The sequence below is a fragment of the Rhinatrema bivittatum genome, chromosome 1 (assembly GCF_901001135.1).
Source record: "Rhinatrema bivittatum chromosome 1, aRhiBiv1.1, whole genome shotgun sequence".
Classification (NCBI taxonomy): Eukaryota; Metazoa; Chordata; class Amphibia; order Gymnophiona; family Rhinatrematidae; genus Rhinatrema; species Rhinatrema bivittatum.
In genome coordinates, this window is record NC_042615.1 from 608,945,872 (window position 1) to 608,964,355 (window position 18,484).

The following is an 18,484-nucleotide window of genomic DNA, read 5'->3' on the forward strand; positions in this document are numbered from 1 at the left end:
GTGCAGGCCCCATGGGCTTCCACTTTCTCCATGCTGATCTCGTACATTGTGAGATCCGTAGAGAAATTGCTATTCTTGCACATTCCCAAAGATTACATGTGCCAATCACTAAAAAGTAATCTATATTTTTTTTTTGCCTTTGCTGTCTGATCTTAGTTTTCTAATTGGTTGGTCACAGGCTTTTTTTTTTTCCCCACCTTCCCTTTCTTATTTTTTTTGCCAATTCCTTTTATATTGTCTTTTTTTCTGTTTCTTTTCTCTCCATCTTCTTCCCTCAAACACACAGTCAGGTTCTCATTCTCACATGCATTTCTCTCTCTCACACACACACAGGCTCTCACTGTCACATGCTCTCTCATACAATCATTCATACACACAATCTCTCAGTGGCATATGCTGTCTGACTTACATACCCAGGCTCTCTCTCACTCACACATGCTCATTCATACATGCTCAAGCACAGGCTCTCACTCTCACATGCTCTCTCTCATACAAACAGTCTCTCACTGGCACATGCTGTCTCTCACACACAGGCGCTCTCTCTCTCTCCCACATGCTGTCTTGCTCAAGCACATGCTGTCTCTGCAAACATTCTGGTCCTCACTCTCAAACACAATCTCTCAACTCATCTCATACACGCGCACTCACACACTCTACAGACCCTCAGCCTCTCTCTCAGCTCTGGGCCTCCTCTTCGCAGGTCGCTGCAGGATGGGCCTGCAGTGACCCTGATCTTCTCGGGCCGCAGTGGCCCTGCTACCGGGCCTCTTCCTCTTCTCAGGCCGCTGCGACTTGGAATTCGCGGCAGCTCGTAAGCACAAGTGCTGCTCCTCTTCTGCACATGCTGATGCTTCACCTCCTTCCTGCCCACGCGGCTCCGGCAACTTTACTTCCGGGGCCGCACAGCCAGGAAGGAGGAGGAGCATCAGCGTGTTTAAATGCGATCTGTTTCTTCGGGCCGTGGTGATGTGAGCCTCACCACGGCCTGCCTATCGCTGCGCCGAATGAGCCTCCCTGCGCCTGGGGGCATTGGGGAGGGGGGGTGGGGGGATACTAAAAACCTAATTTTAAAGGGTTGGCACAGCCGATAAAAAAAAAAATTAAAAAAATTCCCGATAGTCCATGAAACGCTGCGTGTGTCAGCAAAAACGTCTCGGTGTGTCACCTCTGACACGCGTGTCATAGGTTAGCCATCACTGAGTTAGCTGGACAAACCCAGAGGTATAAAATTTCCAGCCCCACTAACAGGATATAATTTATCCATTTAGTCATTACTTGCATATAACTTATCTGCTTAGTCATTACTTGGATAAAATGTATCCACATTAATTGGCAGCATTCCAGGGACATTTTGAGGCAGAGTTAGCCAGATAAGTTATTCGACTAAGTCTGATAACGTTCAGAGCAGGTCTAAAGTTATCCAGGAACATCTACCTGAATAACTTTAAGCTGCTATATTCAAAACCAAGCCAGTTAAGTAGGGAAAAAAATTAAACAAAAATCCCTCAGGGTCAGGAGCTCAGATTCTATCCAGTCACCCCCCAAAAAAAAAAGCAATAAAATGTTACCAACCATAACAGCCCAAGGAGCCTCCTCACCTCTCCATCCTGAATTTATTAAAAACAAGAAGGCTCCAAGCTCTTTCTTGCCCCCTACTCGCCCCCTCTTACCCAAACCCTCCCGACCTTACCCAGGGCCGCTGGGAGCAATGGCCCTGGGCCTTTTGTTGCATTCCGTGTGGCACGGGAGAGTAGGAGTTGCAGGTGGGAGGAGGAGGATGTGTAGATAGTAGGAGAGGGCTTGGAGCCTGCTTATTTTTAGAGGAAGGGGATGGTGGGTGGTGGGAGGCTTCTCAGGCCAATGTGGCCTACAACTTATTTTTTTGCTTGGGGAGGGGCGGGTCTTGAGAAGGGAGGGGACAAGTAGAGGCTATGCCTCACAAAACTCTCAGTGATTTTGTGGGGTGAGGAAATCAGGCCTGCTGCCCCAGAAGGATTTTTTTTTTTTGCTACTTAACTAGTTATATTTTGAATATGAAAACCAACCCCCCTTTCTGAGAAGCTACAGAGCAATGGTTCCTTATGTTATAACAAACAGATGGGGGGGAACAGCCAACAATATGATCTTCCACAGTAAGCTGTATTTGTCTTATGCAATTTTTTTTTTTAATGTTGAGTGCTGGTATTATATAATCATGTTTCCCCAACCTAGGCTTGTTTGTTTTTAAATATAATCATTTACCAGCTCTTCCACTACCACCCACTTTTGGCTGATAGTGTTGCTCTCTCGAGTCTCTTTTTATAATACATTTAAAATCAATTCAAAATTTATAAATATGCACGTATGTTCTCTTTTGTGGATTTCTTGTTCTCTTGTTAAGATTCTCTCATTTTGTGATATGACCTACTGTTTGCCAAAATCACCCTCTTCTGAACAAAAATCTATGGCAAAGCTCATTTTCTGTAGTCTCCTGTTGTGGGTTACTCCACTCTGCTTGACAAAATCACCCTGCAAGAATCACCCAACATTGTAATGTTTCAGCAGACATTGTTGCCTACATCACAGGCTTCTTGGATGCTATCGGAAAAGTGCCTTGCCATTTCTAATGACAGAGGCAGATTCCCCAACAGCAGCATTCAAGAAACTTCTGATGCAGGCAGCAATGTCTGCCGAAACACTGCAGTGTTGGGTGATTCTTGAAGGGTAATTTTGGCAAGTAGAGTGGAGTAACCCACAGAAGGAGACTGCAAAAAGTGAATAAAAATCTATGGCAAAGCTCAGAAGAGGGAGATTATGGCAAGCAGTGGGTCATATCACAAAATGAGAGAATCTTACAAGAGAAAAAGAAATTTATGAAAGAGAACAAAAAGTGCCTATTTATAAATTTTGAATTTATTTTAAATACATTATAAAAAATTTTTTAAAAAAAATAAGATTTGAGAGACAGCAATGCCATCAGCCAAGCATGGGTGGAAGTGGAAGGGCTGGTAAATGATTATATTTAAAAACGAACAAGCCTAATTTGGGCAAAGAAATGATTATATGATACCAGCACTCAACATCAAAAAGAAATTGCATAAGACAAATACAGCTTACTGTGGAAGATCATTGTGTTAGCGGTTCCCCTTTTGTTTATTGTAATTTTGAATATGGCCTGTTAAGGTAAAAGTTATCTGGGTAACATTCCTGAATAACTTTAAACCTAATTAGTTATATTCAAATATAGCGATTTAGGTTTAAGGTTATCTAGATATCCATACCCAGAAAACTTTAGCCGAGTATATTCAGTGGGATACACGTCCAGTTGAATATCCATGACAAGTTTTCTGGCTAATTTTGGCTTGATAATTAGTCTATCTCTGGTTTACTGAATGTGAACCTCACATAGCTTTTATGTAGAAGAAGCTATTAATTCCGTACACAAAGGGTAGACTGTCCTGGAAGGCTTTTTATTTTTTTATGTAATAGAAAGCACACGCATGAGTGGCTTCAAATGCAGTAAATTGGGCCATGCTATCAGAAGTATGATTCATATAACTGGCTGCCTTTACAAGATTATGGTTGCGTTCAAAAACGGTACCAGCTCTTGATAATTCTCTCTTCAACATGGTCCATGCAAAACTTTGACAGTTTGTGTGTCAGTTGCATTGCTGACTCACCCTAGCTAAACCTACTCTTCCTGGAAAATTTCTGGCATACAATAATGATGATGAAATTGCTTTGCACTTCAAGGCAAATAGAGCAAAACGAAAGAAAGACAAAGCAGCCAATAGGGATAATACTGATGATTTTCTCTTAACAAGTCAACAGTTCTAAAACTACAAAAGTAAGAAACTATGAGCCTGCTTTACTAAGCGTTTTTTCTCATATAGACAATGGAAGCCCAAGTAAATCAGGTCCTAATTCCATTTATTTTTTTTTTTTTTAATCTGACCATTTATACTGACTTCATCATTTCAATTACGGCCTGCTCCTTGATCTATTACTCTTATAGTGATCAATATTTGATTTGACGACATCATCTTCAGCATAGTGGAATCTAATTATGTATGCATGGTAAGGCAGATTTAGCAAAAAGATTTGCTGCAGTGCAAAATTTGCTCCAGTTTTTATCATCAATGAGACTGAGTTTTCACATGATAGCAGAACATCAATGAATCTGCTCCTTCAAGTCTCTGTGTGCACACACATATATACACATACAGAGACACACACACACAAATAAACACAACTATGTTGTAAAGTGTATGCAGATTTACCATCCAAAATAATAACTGCGCCTGAGCCTTTGTCAATGACATCTGCAACCGTGGCCTCTGAAGTTATCTGACCTGCCAAAAGAACAAAACAGCATAACATGAGAGGATGTGTAGATTAAGGGTGGGGGAGGTGGCAATTTACAAATAACCGGCACATTTGCAAAGGACATAGACATTTTTTGCTGTGCGTAACCTCAGTTCATTTTTAAAACAGAAATCACCCGGGTAGCTTCTCTTTAAGAATTAGCGAATGCAAAGCACGTGCACCAACACCAGCCGCATACTGTGCATGAGAAATTTGTGCAAGAGGCCAGGTGGAGGGAGTAAATTAGCATGTGTGCTTTGGAAAATTCCAGGTTCCTCCCCTGACCTCAACACTTCCCAGGAATGCCTCAGCTAAAAACACATGCACTGGGGAAGCCTGCGTGAACTTTTAGCCAGGCAGACAGGCCAATTTACTAAGATAAATGGATTTGAAAATGGCTCTCTAGAGGTTACTGGCTACTGATGAGATAACATAATAAAAACTTGGCGGCAGGCCAAGCTTTACATAGCAAACAAAATCAAATGGCTCGGTGGATTTCCTTCTCTCCTGAGGTGAGGTGTTGTAAGGAGCAACACTACCACCCACCACAAAAAAAAAAGGAAAATACTAAATTAGACTTTTCATTCATGTTTAATAAAATGGAAAATAAAATTGTTAAAAAAAAAAAAAAAAGAGAAAGAACACAAGACAGACTTATTACATGGAAAGTTGAGGCTAGTCAACATCTGCACAATGATACTTGGTACTTTCAATCGTAAAATATGACCTAAGAGATTAGACTCTTCAGTTTTACAAGAAAAACAAATCAGTGAAAAGCACCTTTTTGTGGTGAGCTCTAAAGTGAACGATCATAGTTTTACTTTCCAGCCCCTGTATTAACAAGTTACAAGTTCATAACTGCTGCTTTTCAGGTACTCCTCCACTCGCTCCCTGAATCAACACGGAGGTATGTGAAAATCTGAGGTTGATGCATCAATCATACAAGAAATGGCGGTGCTCAGAAGCTGCTGTTTCCATGGTCTACGCCCTGCTCGTGTTCCGTGCCTGAGGCATCACACATTCCCTCAGGTAACACAGGTATCAGATTCTAACGGCTCCAACCAATACATTACAGAGCACCTAAACTGTTCGGTGAGGAACTTTTTCCATTAAATGCTCCCTCTCTGGCTGTTTTGCTCCCGCTTCGGGGCTAGCGACCCTGCTCCTTCCCCAGTCACTTCAGCAGTGAAGGCTGTAATAAGTGGTATGCCAGCTCGCAGGGCAACATATGAACATATTCCCATCCTCACAGCCCTGTCTTCACCAGCACAGAAAATCCACAAGTACGAGAAACATGTTTATGCCGACCTGCATGCCAGCACACCAGCTCATTGCTGAAGAAAGAGCACATTAGTCAGCTAGGAGTAGGAACAGGGGCAGAGCAGCTAGGCCTAAGAGAGGGGAGAACCTAGTTGGAAGAAAATGGAAGGAGAAGAGAGAGGAAGGAAAGGAAAGGAAATAGGAGGGTAGCGAGATGACCATCTTGTAGAAAGGCAAAACAGATGATGAGGAGAGAACCTTGCTGGGGAGGAAGAGGCAGAGGGAAAGTGTAGAGAGGAGATAACTTGATTTGAGGATGGGAAAAAGGTGGAAAGTAATCTGGTTGGGAGAAAGGAGAAATGAACCTGGTTTAGGGAAGTGAGAAAGAAGAGGTCAAGAGTTAAGATGACTGAACCTGGTGAGGGAGAGAAAGAGAACCTGGTTAGGAACAGGGTGAGAGGAGAGATAATCATGTTGGGGAAGGGAGAAAAGGGATAAAGAGGAGAGAACCTATTGGGGAAAGGTAGAGAAACTGGTTGGGGAAGAGGGGAAGCTGGAGAGAACCTAACTGGAGGAAGGGAGAAGGGAAAAAAGTGGAGAGAGAAAATGGTTGGGGAAAGGGGAAATGGAAAAAGATGGAGAGGAGAGAACCTGGTTAAGAGGAGATAGAAACTAAAGAAAAAAGAGAACCTGGTTGGGAGGAGGTCAGTTGAGAGAGGAGAGAACCTGAAAAGGGGAACAGTGGTGAAAGCAAATGAAGTTGAAAGGGGAAACTGGTGGAGAAGGAGAAGAGGAAGAAAATCCAATAGGTGATGGAAGGGAAAGGTGAGAGTGAAAATTGGATCAAAGGATGAGGAAGAGATTAGAAGTCAGAGGAAAATAGGGTGAGATCTGAAGGCTGAAAGGAGGGAGAGTATTTCTAACTTCTTCTCTACTTTAATCCTGGTCCACCACACCCCATCCATCAGGATGAAGCAAGAAGGGAAAACAGATTGTAAAAGATTAAAGGGGGAGACAATGACAAGGCTATGAAGGAGGAAGAGAGGAGAGAAATGTAGTCTCACCTGTTAATGTTATTTCCATGAATACTGCTAGACTAATCCAGGTTTATATGGCCCTGCCAGCAGATGGAGAGAGAACCACAAACCTTTCATTAATATCACCACTGCCAATAAAGAGTGGCAAAGATTTGGCACTTGCCACGTATCCTTATGTCAAAGTAGTAGAGTGAAAAAAAAAAGCCTTAGGAAAAATTATAAAACAGCTTGAAAAATGAAAAAAAACTGGATGAAACTCTCCAATAACTCACTTCTCAAAATTCCAACAGGGAATAGAAGGGGAAAAATAGAAATGGAAACCAGCCAGAAGATTATACAGAATCCTTGGGTTTTCTCAGTCCGTGATACTTCTGCAAGAACCGAAAGACTCTCAGCCAAGGACACAAGAATGCAGCCACTGACTTCCCAGATGGGTTCTGAACAGGTCTAGTAGAATTCAAGGACAGGAAATTAAAAAGTAAGATATTTCTCCGTTCTTCTCATCTTGCTAGACCAGTTCAGACACCTAGGAAATACCCAATCACATAATCCCACGAGTGGGAGGAAGAAGACAGGGCTGCACAAGGACACTGGTCCCAAAGACCATATCTCATCATTGCCAATGAATACAATTCGTGACAAGAGACCACCTGGCCAATGCCCGTGTGGCAATTGCTCAGTTGGTAAGGTTAATTTAAGGATAGACAAGTTACATATACCGGGGCGCAATATGCATTTTAAATTGAATTCTTTCACAAATTGCAAAAGCAAGGGAGTAGTTTATATAGTTATATGTCCATGTAATACATTTTATATAGGCAAAACTATCAGAGAGAGTTCAATAAGCGTATTCTAGAACATAAAAGCAGTTTAATGTCTAAACCTTTGGTCGTGTATAGTCACACAAGGGTCAAAAAACAACAAACTACCTCTTCCTTACTGTAATACACAATATACACAAGAAGAGGACATATCAAACATTTAATCTCATTTATTAATGTATACCCCAATTACCTATCTAACATTAAAATTCTCTCTAGCACACTTATCCATCACACATACACACACATCTAAAACCAATTATCCAATATTCATCAATAACATAAGATATTCTTTATAATATATATGTCTTATGACTTCTAAATTTTAAGAATTTTGAAAAACACCGATGTTAGTCCTAATGTCCAACAAAGATCTTCGTTTCACCCGTTTTATCTTAAGGGCTTCCTCAGGGATGGACAAACATCAAAACACATCCAGAATAGCTTTCCCAATCAATTTTGTCTCTTCTTAATTAACTACTTTCAGCAAACATCACTGGTTTCTTCATCAACCTCACATGAATCTAAACAAAAATTGATAAAGGTACAATAAATAAAATATTCAAGGACAAATACCGCGTTAACATGCATCAACCGGAACACTACGTTTCTTATCATCAACTTACTTGATGTACGTCAAAATCATAAATGTTATTACTCTTATTTCAAAAGCACGAATACCAGCTCTTGACTCGTCATACCCTACATTTGATGATTATAACACCAATAGATGTCCAATTCTATAACAAAGGATAAAAAATATCATCTTTACTTCCCACATCTAAACCAAGGAGGGATACAATGTATCACTAATCACCCAGATAAGGATTAACTATGATCGTAAAGCTTACGGTACCTCCAAAAATCTCCAAACGGCAGATGGTTACTCCATCAATCTGTATTGTTCATTCATATCAGTATATCTAATCCCGAATGGGAATTCACCATCTACAACACAACAAAGGTTACTTTGAATGAACAATACACCCACAGTAACTAACAAAGACTCATACACTCACCAACGCGATCTCTCAATGAACACTTACCCGGAAGTGACGCGTACTTCACATTTGAAAAGAGCGTAATGACGTCCAACTAACTTCCCTCTATTATATATGTGCTCACGAAAACCCACATACATCAGCTGACTATTCAATGGAATACTCTCCAATCAGCGTACATTTTAAGGCCAACACTAAGAATCCAGAATATCTCTATAGGAATGCATTACACTCGACCAGACCGTTGAGTCCATGCGGGGCCGTGGTGTTCCATTTAAAAATAAAACCTTGCTCTGCTCGCCACAATGCCGCGGACAAATCCCCACCATTCTTCAAATAAACTTTCTTGATAACAAAGAACTTAATGCCCTCCGATGAGAGATTAAGCTCGCTCCAATGGTCCACCAAAGGGGCATGTTCTTTCAGTGCCTTAATCTGGCTGCGGTGCTCTATAATACGGATTCTAAGCGATCTACATGTTTGTCCCACATATATTAAATCACAGGGGCATTGAATAATGTACACCAGTGGTTCTCAACCTTTTTTCTGTTGGGACACACCTGACAGATGGTTCTCACATGCATGACACACTGACCCACGAATGTCACGGGGCTAGATGTAAAAGTACAGTTTGCATCCACGGGAACCCCCCTGACCCACAATAATGGATGTAAAGCAGAATTATGACATTCCCCATACAACTCATCCTACAAAAAACACATTTTGGTTCTGGTGTCATCTCAGTAACAGCAACTCAAACTCCTTCTACTTCCAGGCTCAATAGCCCTACTTATAAAAAGACAGCAGTTTACCACCAATGCATGTCCTCTTGAGAAAACACAACAAATAAGACTGATACAAACGCTTACATGCTAGTAAAATATCTCATCTCGGTAACACACACAGAACCGACCTAACATACTCCCAGGATCTATAGTAATGCACATAAACAAATCCGCACACAGTTACACCTGTATTATGGAATACACTCATAGATAGGGTTGCTCATTAAACAGAAGCAACCCTGTCTATGAAAAGGCAATACTACAAATATTAAATCCGGCCCTAAAAACAGATCTAGCAAGCAGCTATAGATCCCCACATAAAAATAATTGTAAAACTATACTAATAAGCAAATCAATGGTTCAAAACAGCTACAAACAGAAAAACATCCAACAATTAAAAACTCATACAAACTATTAAAAATTCTCCAAACACCAATAAAATATTTTTTAAAAAGCAGACATCACGTAATATTAAATAATTAAAATGGCAGTCAATCAAGAAAAATAAACTTAAAAAGCCACTTTTACTTACCCCCTCCAGCAGCTCTCCTACTCCCCTTCCAAGCAGGCCGTGGCACACACCAGAAGCAGCAGTAGAAGCTAAGCTCTATACTCATGATCCTCTTCCTTAGTGCCCATGCCTCTCACACACACACCATACCAGTCATGCCCCCATGACCAGTTTCTGTCTCTCACACACCAATCATCTCCCAAACAGTCTTTGATACACACACCAGTCACCTTCCTGAACAGTTTCTCTCATGCCATACACACACACAGGCTTCCCACTCCCGTGTTCTACTTACATATACGGGCTTCTCACTCTCATAATCACTTTCTCTGCGTCACACACACTCACCAGTCTCTCACTCCTATGCTTGCTCTCTCCACATGCAGAGGCTTCTCATTCCCGTAATCACTTTCTTTCTCTCACACACACACACAAACACACACCAGTCACCTGATCTCTCTCATGCATACACACACACACACAGGCTTCCCACTCCCATGTTCTCTTTCAGATATACAGGTTTCTCACTCCCATGCTCACTCTTCACATGCACAAGCTTCTCATTCCCATAATCACTTTCTTTCTCTCTCACACACACCAGTCACCTGACCTCTCTCATGCATACAAACACACACACACACAGGCTTCCCACTCCCATGTTCTCTTTCAGATATATAGGTTTCTCACTGCCATGCTCATTCTTCACATGCACAGGCTTCTCATTCCCATAATCACTTTCTTTCTCTCTCACACACACACACACACACACACACACCAGTCACCTGACCTCTCTCATGCATACACACACACACAGGCTTCCCACTTCCATGTTCTGTCTTACATATACAGGCTTCTCCCTCCCATGCTGTGTCTCACACTCACCCAGGTTTCTCACTCCCATGCTCACTCTTCACATGCACAGGCTTCTCATTCCCATAATCACTTTCTCTGTTACACACACACACACACCAATCTCTCTCTCATTTCCATGCTCGCTCTTCACGTGCACAGGGCTTCTCATTCCCTGAATCACGTTATCTCTCTCACATTCACACACACCAGTCTCTTTCTCTTACACACACCGTCACCTTACCAACCAGTCTCTTTCTCATGCACACACACACAAGCTTCCCACTCCCATGCTCTCTCTCACATTATCAGGCTTCTCACTCCCACGCTTTCTTTCACATATACCCCCACACCACCAGGCTTCTTACTCCCATGCTTTCTCCCATACCCAGATTTCTCACTTCCATGCTTTTTCTCTCTCTCACACACACACACACACACACATCAGTCACCTCCCTGACTAATGTCTCACACTCTCTCGTATCAGTCATCTCACTGAGCAGTCACTTTCATTGTCTCTCACATATACACACACATCAGTTCTCTGACCAGTTTCTCTCAATCACACACATGCTCTCAATCAAATACATTCACTTACACACAGGCTTGCTGGCTGCTTCTCTCTCTTTCTCTCACTCACTTCCTTTCCCCCTCCCCCTCCCGAGCACAAATGGTAGCTGCAGCAGCCTCCTCCTCCAGCCCCCGCAGACCAAGAAAGTAGAATCCCATCGGCCGCGGGAAGCTCAAGCTGCTATCTCCTTTCTCGATCCCCGGCTGCTTCAATTGCTCGGGGGCCGATGCTGCAGCCGCCGCTACTTTATCACGCGGCACAGCCTTTCTCCTTCCCGCACACCGCGATTCACTTCCTGTTCCGGGTCATGGGGGGGGGGGACGGCAGGCGCGGGAAGAAGAAAAGGCCAGCCGCGGGTGCCACAGCTTCTTTTAGCACTGTTGCCATTCCCGCTGGGCTTGAATGTGCTAATAGCCCGGTGGCAATGGCAGCAGGTAAGAAAGAGCAGCGGGAGAGACCGGGAGCACGCGACACATCAGCCGGTGCTTGGCGACACACTGGTGTGTCGCGACACACCGGTTGAGAAGCGCTGATGTACACAACTCCACTGCTCCCGCACGTAAACAAATCCAGTAGAGTGTAAATATAATTTGTATTCGGTGGATGAAAGCTTTTACATTGAAGAACATGTTGACAGACTGAACAAGATCCACAAGGGATCTGCCCTTGAATTTGATTATTCTCTGTACCCTTAATAGTACATCCCTTCAAAGATAGACGCTTTTTTATGGCAAAAATAGGGAGTTGATCAAAAATCTTTAAAGGGGATAATATGTACCAATGTTTTAAAATGGAACTTTTTATCTCAGAAACTTTCATGGAGTAAGGAACGGCGCACACAACTCTAGAAGGGGTATCTCTATTATTTGGTAAAAAAAGATTATCTCTATGGGCATACAGGGCTCTCTTGTATGCCTTCTTTATACAAGAATTTGAATACCCCCAAGCTACAAATCTATCCGACAGCATCTGGGCTTGGATCTAAAGTCCAACGTAGAACTACATAAACGCCTATAGTGTAGAAATTGCCCAACAGGAATGTTGTCTTTTAACCTTTTCGGGTGAAAGCTCTTATAATGTAATAAAGTATTTTTATCTGTCTTTTTTCTGTACACCGTGGTGACCAATTTCCCTCTATGAATAGAAACCTGAGTATCCAAAAAAATTCACTGTATGAGGATGTACAAGCGTGGTGAATTTTAAATTGGTATTGCTCGAATTCAATACCACTAAAAATTGATTTAATTCTTATTCTAAGCCACGCCATATAAAAAACAAGTCATCAATGTATCGCTTCCAACAAACGACACATGAGAACCATCCAGATGAGTATACATATCTCTGTTCAAAATGGGAGACATATAAACATGCCACACTAGGTGCCATGGGGGATCCCATGGGGATCCCCTTATCTGTAAATACAATTGATCATTATAGCTGAAAATATTAGAAGTGAGAGTGATCTCAGCGATAACCAATAAAACTTTCACTCGATCAGACAACTGATTTTTCTTAAGTTCCATTTCCACTACTTTTAATGCTTCCTTCTGCGGTATGCTCGTTTATAAAGCCGTGATGTCCGCTGTAACCAGAATCCAATTACTTTCTACATTGGGAAGATTTGATAACTGCACGAGAAAATCCGAAGTATCTCGAACGTAAGACTCAATGTTAGACACGTTGGATTGCAAATTGTAATTCAACAATTTGGCTAATGGTTCTAATATTGTACCAATTCCAGCCACAATCGGTCTATCCGGAGGTTTCTCCAATGACTTATGAACCTTAGGTAAAATATAGAAGTAAGCAACTGTAGGGTGAGACACTGTGAGGAACCTATGTTCCTTCTCAGAGATAATCCTATCCTTAACTGTGCTATCCAAGATTTCGTTAATCCTTTTATACAATCCTTCTGAAATATCAATCTCCAATCAAGCATAAGATTGAACATCACTGAGTTGCCTTAACACTTCCTCATGATAATCAGATTGATCCATCACCACTATACTACCTCCTTTATCCGCTGAAACAATACGTATCATCACGTAGTTGATCTAAAGCTCCCCATTCATCTTTCATAAGGTTAAACGATAGAAACTCATGCTTACATTCTATCTCATCCAAATCGGCTAAGACCAAAGTCTGAAATGCCTGAAACAGAGGACTTGATGTGGGGGGTACCCACTTCGAAGGTTTATATAAAACTTGACAGGTTCAGTCTGTGTAATATTCTCTACAAAAAATTCAGATGTAAATGACGAAAAAAATTTTGTAATTCAACCCTAGTAGATAGGTGATCATATTTACATGTGGGCACAAGACAAACCCTTATTTAACAAACTTATCATAGCCGGTGTTAGAACCTTATTTTACATTGTAACATGGTAACTGATAAGAATGAACATATGACTAAACAAATAAGACACGATCTGTTTATTTACATTGTAACATGTAACTGATAAGAACGAGGAAGAGAAATATTTACATGGAACATTATAACATTGCATCTTGGGAGATGCTATATAGGATACTAACTAAGAGTGTCTTAGGAAGGATAAATGTGGAGGGGTTCTTGAGGGAGGGAGGATGGAAATGCTGGGCGAGGGGGCAGGGCAGTGGATGGCAGCGGTAGGGGTATCGTTTTCAAGGGAGGGTTGAGTGCGGGGGGGGGGGTTAAGTATCTGGTGGGAAGGCTTTTCTGAAGAGCCAGGTTTTGAGATGTTTTTTGAATACTTGAGTGGAAGGTTCATTTCTGAGAGGGGGTGGGAGGGAGTTCCAGAGTGCGGGGCCAGCCACGGATATAGCTCGTTTGCGGGTTGATGAGAGGTGTGCTGTTTTGGAGTTTGGAATGGCTAGGAGGCCAGTGTCTGAGGGGACCTGAGGTTTCTTTGTGTGGAGTATGGGACTATGGCATTGTTTAACCAATTCATCTCGTTGTTTATTTTTTTGTGGATGAGGGTGAGGGTTTTGTATTGAATTCGTTGGTTGATGGGAAGCCAGTGAAGCTCTTTTAGTGTGGGAGTGATGTGGTTGCATTTTTTTATGTTTGTTAAGGACCTGGCGGTGGCATTTTGTAATAGCTGAAGAGGTCTGATGGTGGCTTCGGAGAGGCCAAGAAGTATTGTGTTGCAATAGTCAATTTTTGAGAAGATTGCAGAATTGTTCTAAAATCTTGAGCGTGAAGAAGGGGTTTGAGCTTTTTTAGTGTTTGTAGTTTGAAGAATCCATCTTTGATCATGTTGGGGATGTGGTGCTTGAAGTTGAGTTCTTTGTCGATAGTCACTCCCAAATTTTTTGTAGATGGTGTGTGTTGCACCCCTATGTTTTTTTTTTTATAGGGGTGTTGATTTTGAGAGGGGGCCGAGGGGTGATCATTGGAGATATGTAGGAATTCAGTCTTGTTTTGGTTGAGGCAGAGTGATAGTTGTGATAGCAGAAGCGTTATTTTTGTGCTAATTTGGTTCCATCTGTCTAGGGTGCATTCGGTGGTTTCGTTTATAGGGAGTAATATTTGAATGTCGTCTGCGTATACAAAATATGTGAGGTGTGATTCTGATAGGAATTTGCAAAGTGGAAGGAGGTATATGTTGAATAGGGTGGATGATAGGGAGGATCCTTGTGGGACACCTTGTGTGATAGGTATTTGGGAGGATTTCGATGTGTTTATCTTTACATTGTAGGATCTGTTTGTGAGATATGATTCGAACCATTTGATTGTAGTGTCTCGTAATCCGATTTCTTTGAGTCTGGTGAAGAGTGTTCTGTGGTTGATGGTGTCGAAGGCGGCGGATATGTCGAGGAGTATCAGGAGGTATGATTGACCATGGTCGAGCCCTCTGAGGATGGTATCGGTCAGTGTAAGAAGGAGGGTTTCAGTGGCTGAATAGTTTTCTGAAGCCATGCTGTGCAGGTTGTTGAAGGTTTCAATGTGTTCTGTCAGTTGATTGTTGACCGTTTTTTCTAGGATTTTCACTAAGAACGGGAGGTTGGATACTGGTCTATAGTTAGCTGGATCAGATTTGTCGAGTTGGGGTTTTTGATGATTGGTTTGACTATAGCGTTTTTGAGTTTGTCAGTGAATATTCCTTGTTCGAGTGATAGGTTAATGATGTTGGTAATAGGTTTGGTGATGGGCTTGCTGATGAGCTTTAGGGTTTTGACAGGGATGGGGGTCTAAGGGGTGGGTGGCAGGGTTGGTTTTTTTGATGATGGATTCAATTTCAGTTGATGCAACAGGTGTGAATTTTGACCACGTGGAGTTGAGTGGGTGATATTCTGTTGCTTCGGGGTGGGCTGGGGGGGGGAATCTTGGCAATGATGGTGTTGACCTTGTCTTTGAAGTAGTGTGCTAGCTTTTTGCTGGAAATTGGTGGGGATGTCCAGGGCTGAGTCATTTTGATTTGGGTTGGTTAGGTCTTTGACGTAGGAGAAGAGTGTCCTGGGGTTGAACTAGTATCGTGTATCTTTGTTGAATAGAAGTTTCGCTTTGCTGTGTTGATATCTGTTATGTATTTGTGAAGAAGAGTCCTGTATTTTCCTAAAGTTCTGGCGTTGGGGTTCTTCTCCATAGTTTTTCTGTTTGTCGTAGGATTCGCTTTGTGTTTTTTAGGTCAGGGGTGTGCCATGGGATTTGTGATTCGTTGAAATCTTGATTTCTTTTCTTACTGTGGGGCATAGTGATTTGGCTATATCCTCGTTGATGGAGATCCAGGCGTTCATGGCGGTGCTGGCGTCATTTTTGTTAAGGTTCTTTAAGGCTTCCGGTAGTAGGTCGGTGAGGTCATCGCTGGAGCATAGCTTGGTGAATTCGATGATGCGCTTGTTTGGTATTATTGGGGTGCGTTGGAGTTGCAGCTTGGCTTGAATGAGACTGTGGTCCGACCATGGGGTAGGGGTAGCAGTGGGTGGGCCTAAGGAGGAAATTTTGCTGTTGATGAAGAATAAGTCAAGGGTGTGACCGGATTTTTGAGTGGGGGTGTTGATAATTTGGGAGAATCCAATTGCGGACATGGTTGAGAGGAGGAGTTTGCGGGTGGATGAGGGGGGGTTGGTGTCTATGTGGAGACTGAAATCCCCCAGAATAATGGCTGGCTCCTGTTGGTTGATATGTGTGGTTATGGTTTCGATTAAGGGGGAAAGGTTGTGCTGGAGGAGACCAGGGGGTGCATAGAGGAGGAGTATTTGGAGGTTTTTAGATTTAAATAGGTTAGTCTCGAAGGGGGGGGGGGGAGGTTTAGTGTGTGGGATGAGAATGTGTTTTTTGTGTGCTAGGAATAGTAGGCCGCCTCCTTTTCGTTTGGGTCTGGGGATGGAGAATAGGTTATAGGTGTTTTGGGTAGTTGATTTAGAAGAACAGTGTCAGTGCTTTTCAGCCAGGATTCTGTGATGCAGAAAATGTCAGGTAGTGAGTCAAGGAGCAGGTCATGTATGATGGGGATTTTTTTGGTGATTGATTGGGCATTAATGAGGAAGAGGGTGAGAATGGTGAGTGCAGACCTTAGGATGTAGGGTTTGGTAGGGATGTTGGTGAGGTGTCTGATGGGGATGGTTTTTTGGGTGGACGGGTGTTTGAGGCAGTGAGGGAGTTTGGGAATGTAGCATGGTGTCGCCATTGCAGGAGGTTGAGGTGGGCGGGTATGCGCCTAGTTGGTTAGGAATTTGGTCAGAGGATAGGGTGAGGAGGTGGTTAGGTGGGGGGTTTAGATGGATGGGTACAGGGGCGGCACAAAGGGGCACAACTAAGGGGCAGGCCCCATAGTCGCGCTCCTTCGGCACGCGACACGCGGCGCCTGGGCCTAGCAGGAGGCTTTAAAGGCCTTTCCCTGCTCTCTGCCTCTCGGGGGCGGCGCTAGGGAGGGGGTGGATCGGCAGCATGTGCTGCTCTGAGGGAGCGGGTCGATTGAGGCCTTACCCCCGACGGGATGGCGCCAATCGCGCAGCCTGGGGTCCTTCCGTTGCTCTTCCTCTGCTTCTTCTCCCTCTCTGGCAAGGCCTCGGGCATCCTTCAGGTGGGTTGGGGCCATCTGAGAGGCTCGTTCTTGCCGCGGCGTGGGGTCGGAGCTGCGGTCGGGTCCCGCGTCGATGGTCCGTTCGGCATCCGGGTCGGACGGCTGTGTCCGGCGAGGTGGTGGCCAGCGATGGCAGCTGAAAGCAAGCCCTGGGGGCTTCACGCGCGTCGCCGGGCCTTTTTTGCAAGCCCCGGGGCTTTACGCGCGTCGCCGGGCCTTTTTAAAATAGGCCCGACATGCGAAACCTTTTTAAAATCCAGCCCTGTGTGTATTAAATATTGAAATAAGTTCCTTATTGTTCTGAATATTTTTTTTTTTTTAGAGCAAACTGGGAAAGTGTGTCTGTGGAAGGAGGCAGTGTTTTTAACCATCTAGAACTGGGGATTGAGGGGTAGGATGTGGTGGCACTCCCCATTTACTACAGTCATCAGAAAGAAAATGCAAAGGAACTGGGAATCAAAGTCTAAAACAAAACACATCCACAGGCAATATAGAGGGGGAGAAAATGAGTGCTAAAGCCAATTATAGCACCTGAAACTAGTTTGGTTAGTGCTGATCATTTAGATCAACTAAAAGTTTCATTAAGCATGATACTTCCCATCTTTCCTCCTCCTTCCTCTAGAACAGAGTCCAATTTGTGGATAAGGACAGGCAGCATGTCCTTTGCATTCCCCACAACCAGTCAGACAAGACTGAGGTGAAAAAACTAGAGCTGAAAGGCATTTGCTATCACCCGTAAACCTTTATTAAGTCAGCAGCAAAGTACACAATGAAGCGATTCCATAACCTCTCAATTAGTAATGGCACAGTTCCCTGTCCAAGGTACTGAAAGGGACTGCAGGGTGACCAGTCTACTGATTAAAACATATTCAGAAGTGAAACACATTATCTTTTAAAAACACATTTTCAAGAATTAAAGCAGCCATGTTCAAACTACAATGTACTTTCTCTACAAATGTACTGGGATTTTATTCCTTAAACACTCAAGTTTATGAATAAAAGATGTTCAGCATAACCTTGAAAGTGGCAGACTATGCTCATCACATAAGTCTTTCTAGTGTCCTCGATCTGAATACTATACACTTTTAAATCACTGGGGAGGCACAAGAAAACTGCTGTGGATGTGTAACAAAAAATATATATATATCGATAATTTCTTAAGCAGGTCATTCCACAAGAGTCCTCTACTGAAGCAGTTTTCTCTTTCCTCTAGGCCAATTTTCAAAAAAGAGATGAGTTCTGTAAATCCCAGAGAAAGCCCTCATGTTATGATATATAGCCATCTCTACAGGAAGCT

At 42.9% G+C, this 18,484-nt stretch overlaps 1 protein-coding gene across 1 annotated transcript in view; it reads right to left on the reverse strand.

The window, feature by feature from the left end:
• HSD17B4 (hydroxysteroid 17-beta dehydrogenase 4) overlaps positions 1 to 18,484 on the reverse strand; it is a 424,146-nt gene that overhangs the window by 224,697 nt on the left and 180,965 nt on the right. The window contains exon 15 of the mRNA XM_029620119.1: positions 4,260 to 4,331. Coding sequence (XP_029475979.1) covers positions 4,260 to 4,331 — 72 coding nt within the window. The remainder of the gene's footprint in view (positions 1 to 4,259; positions 4,332 to 18,484) is intronic.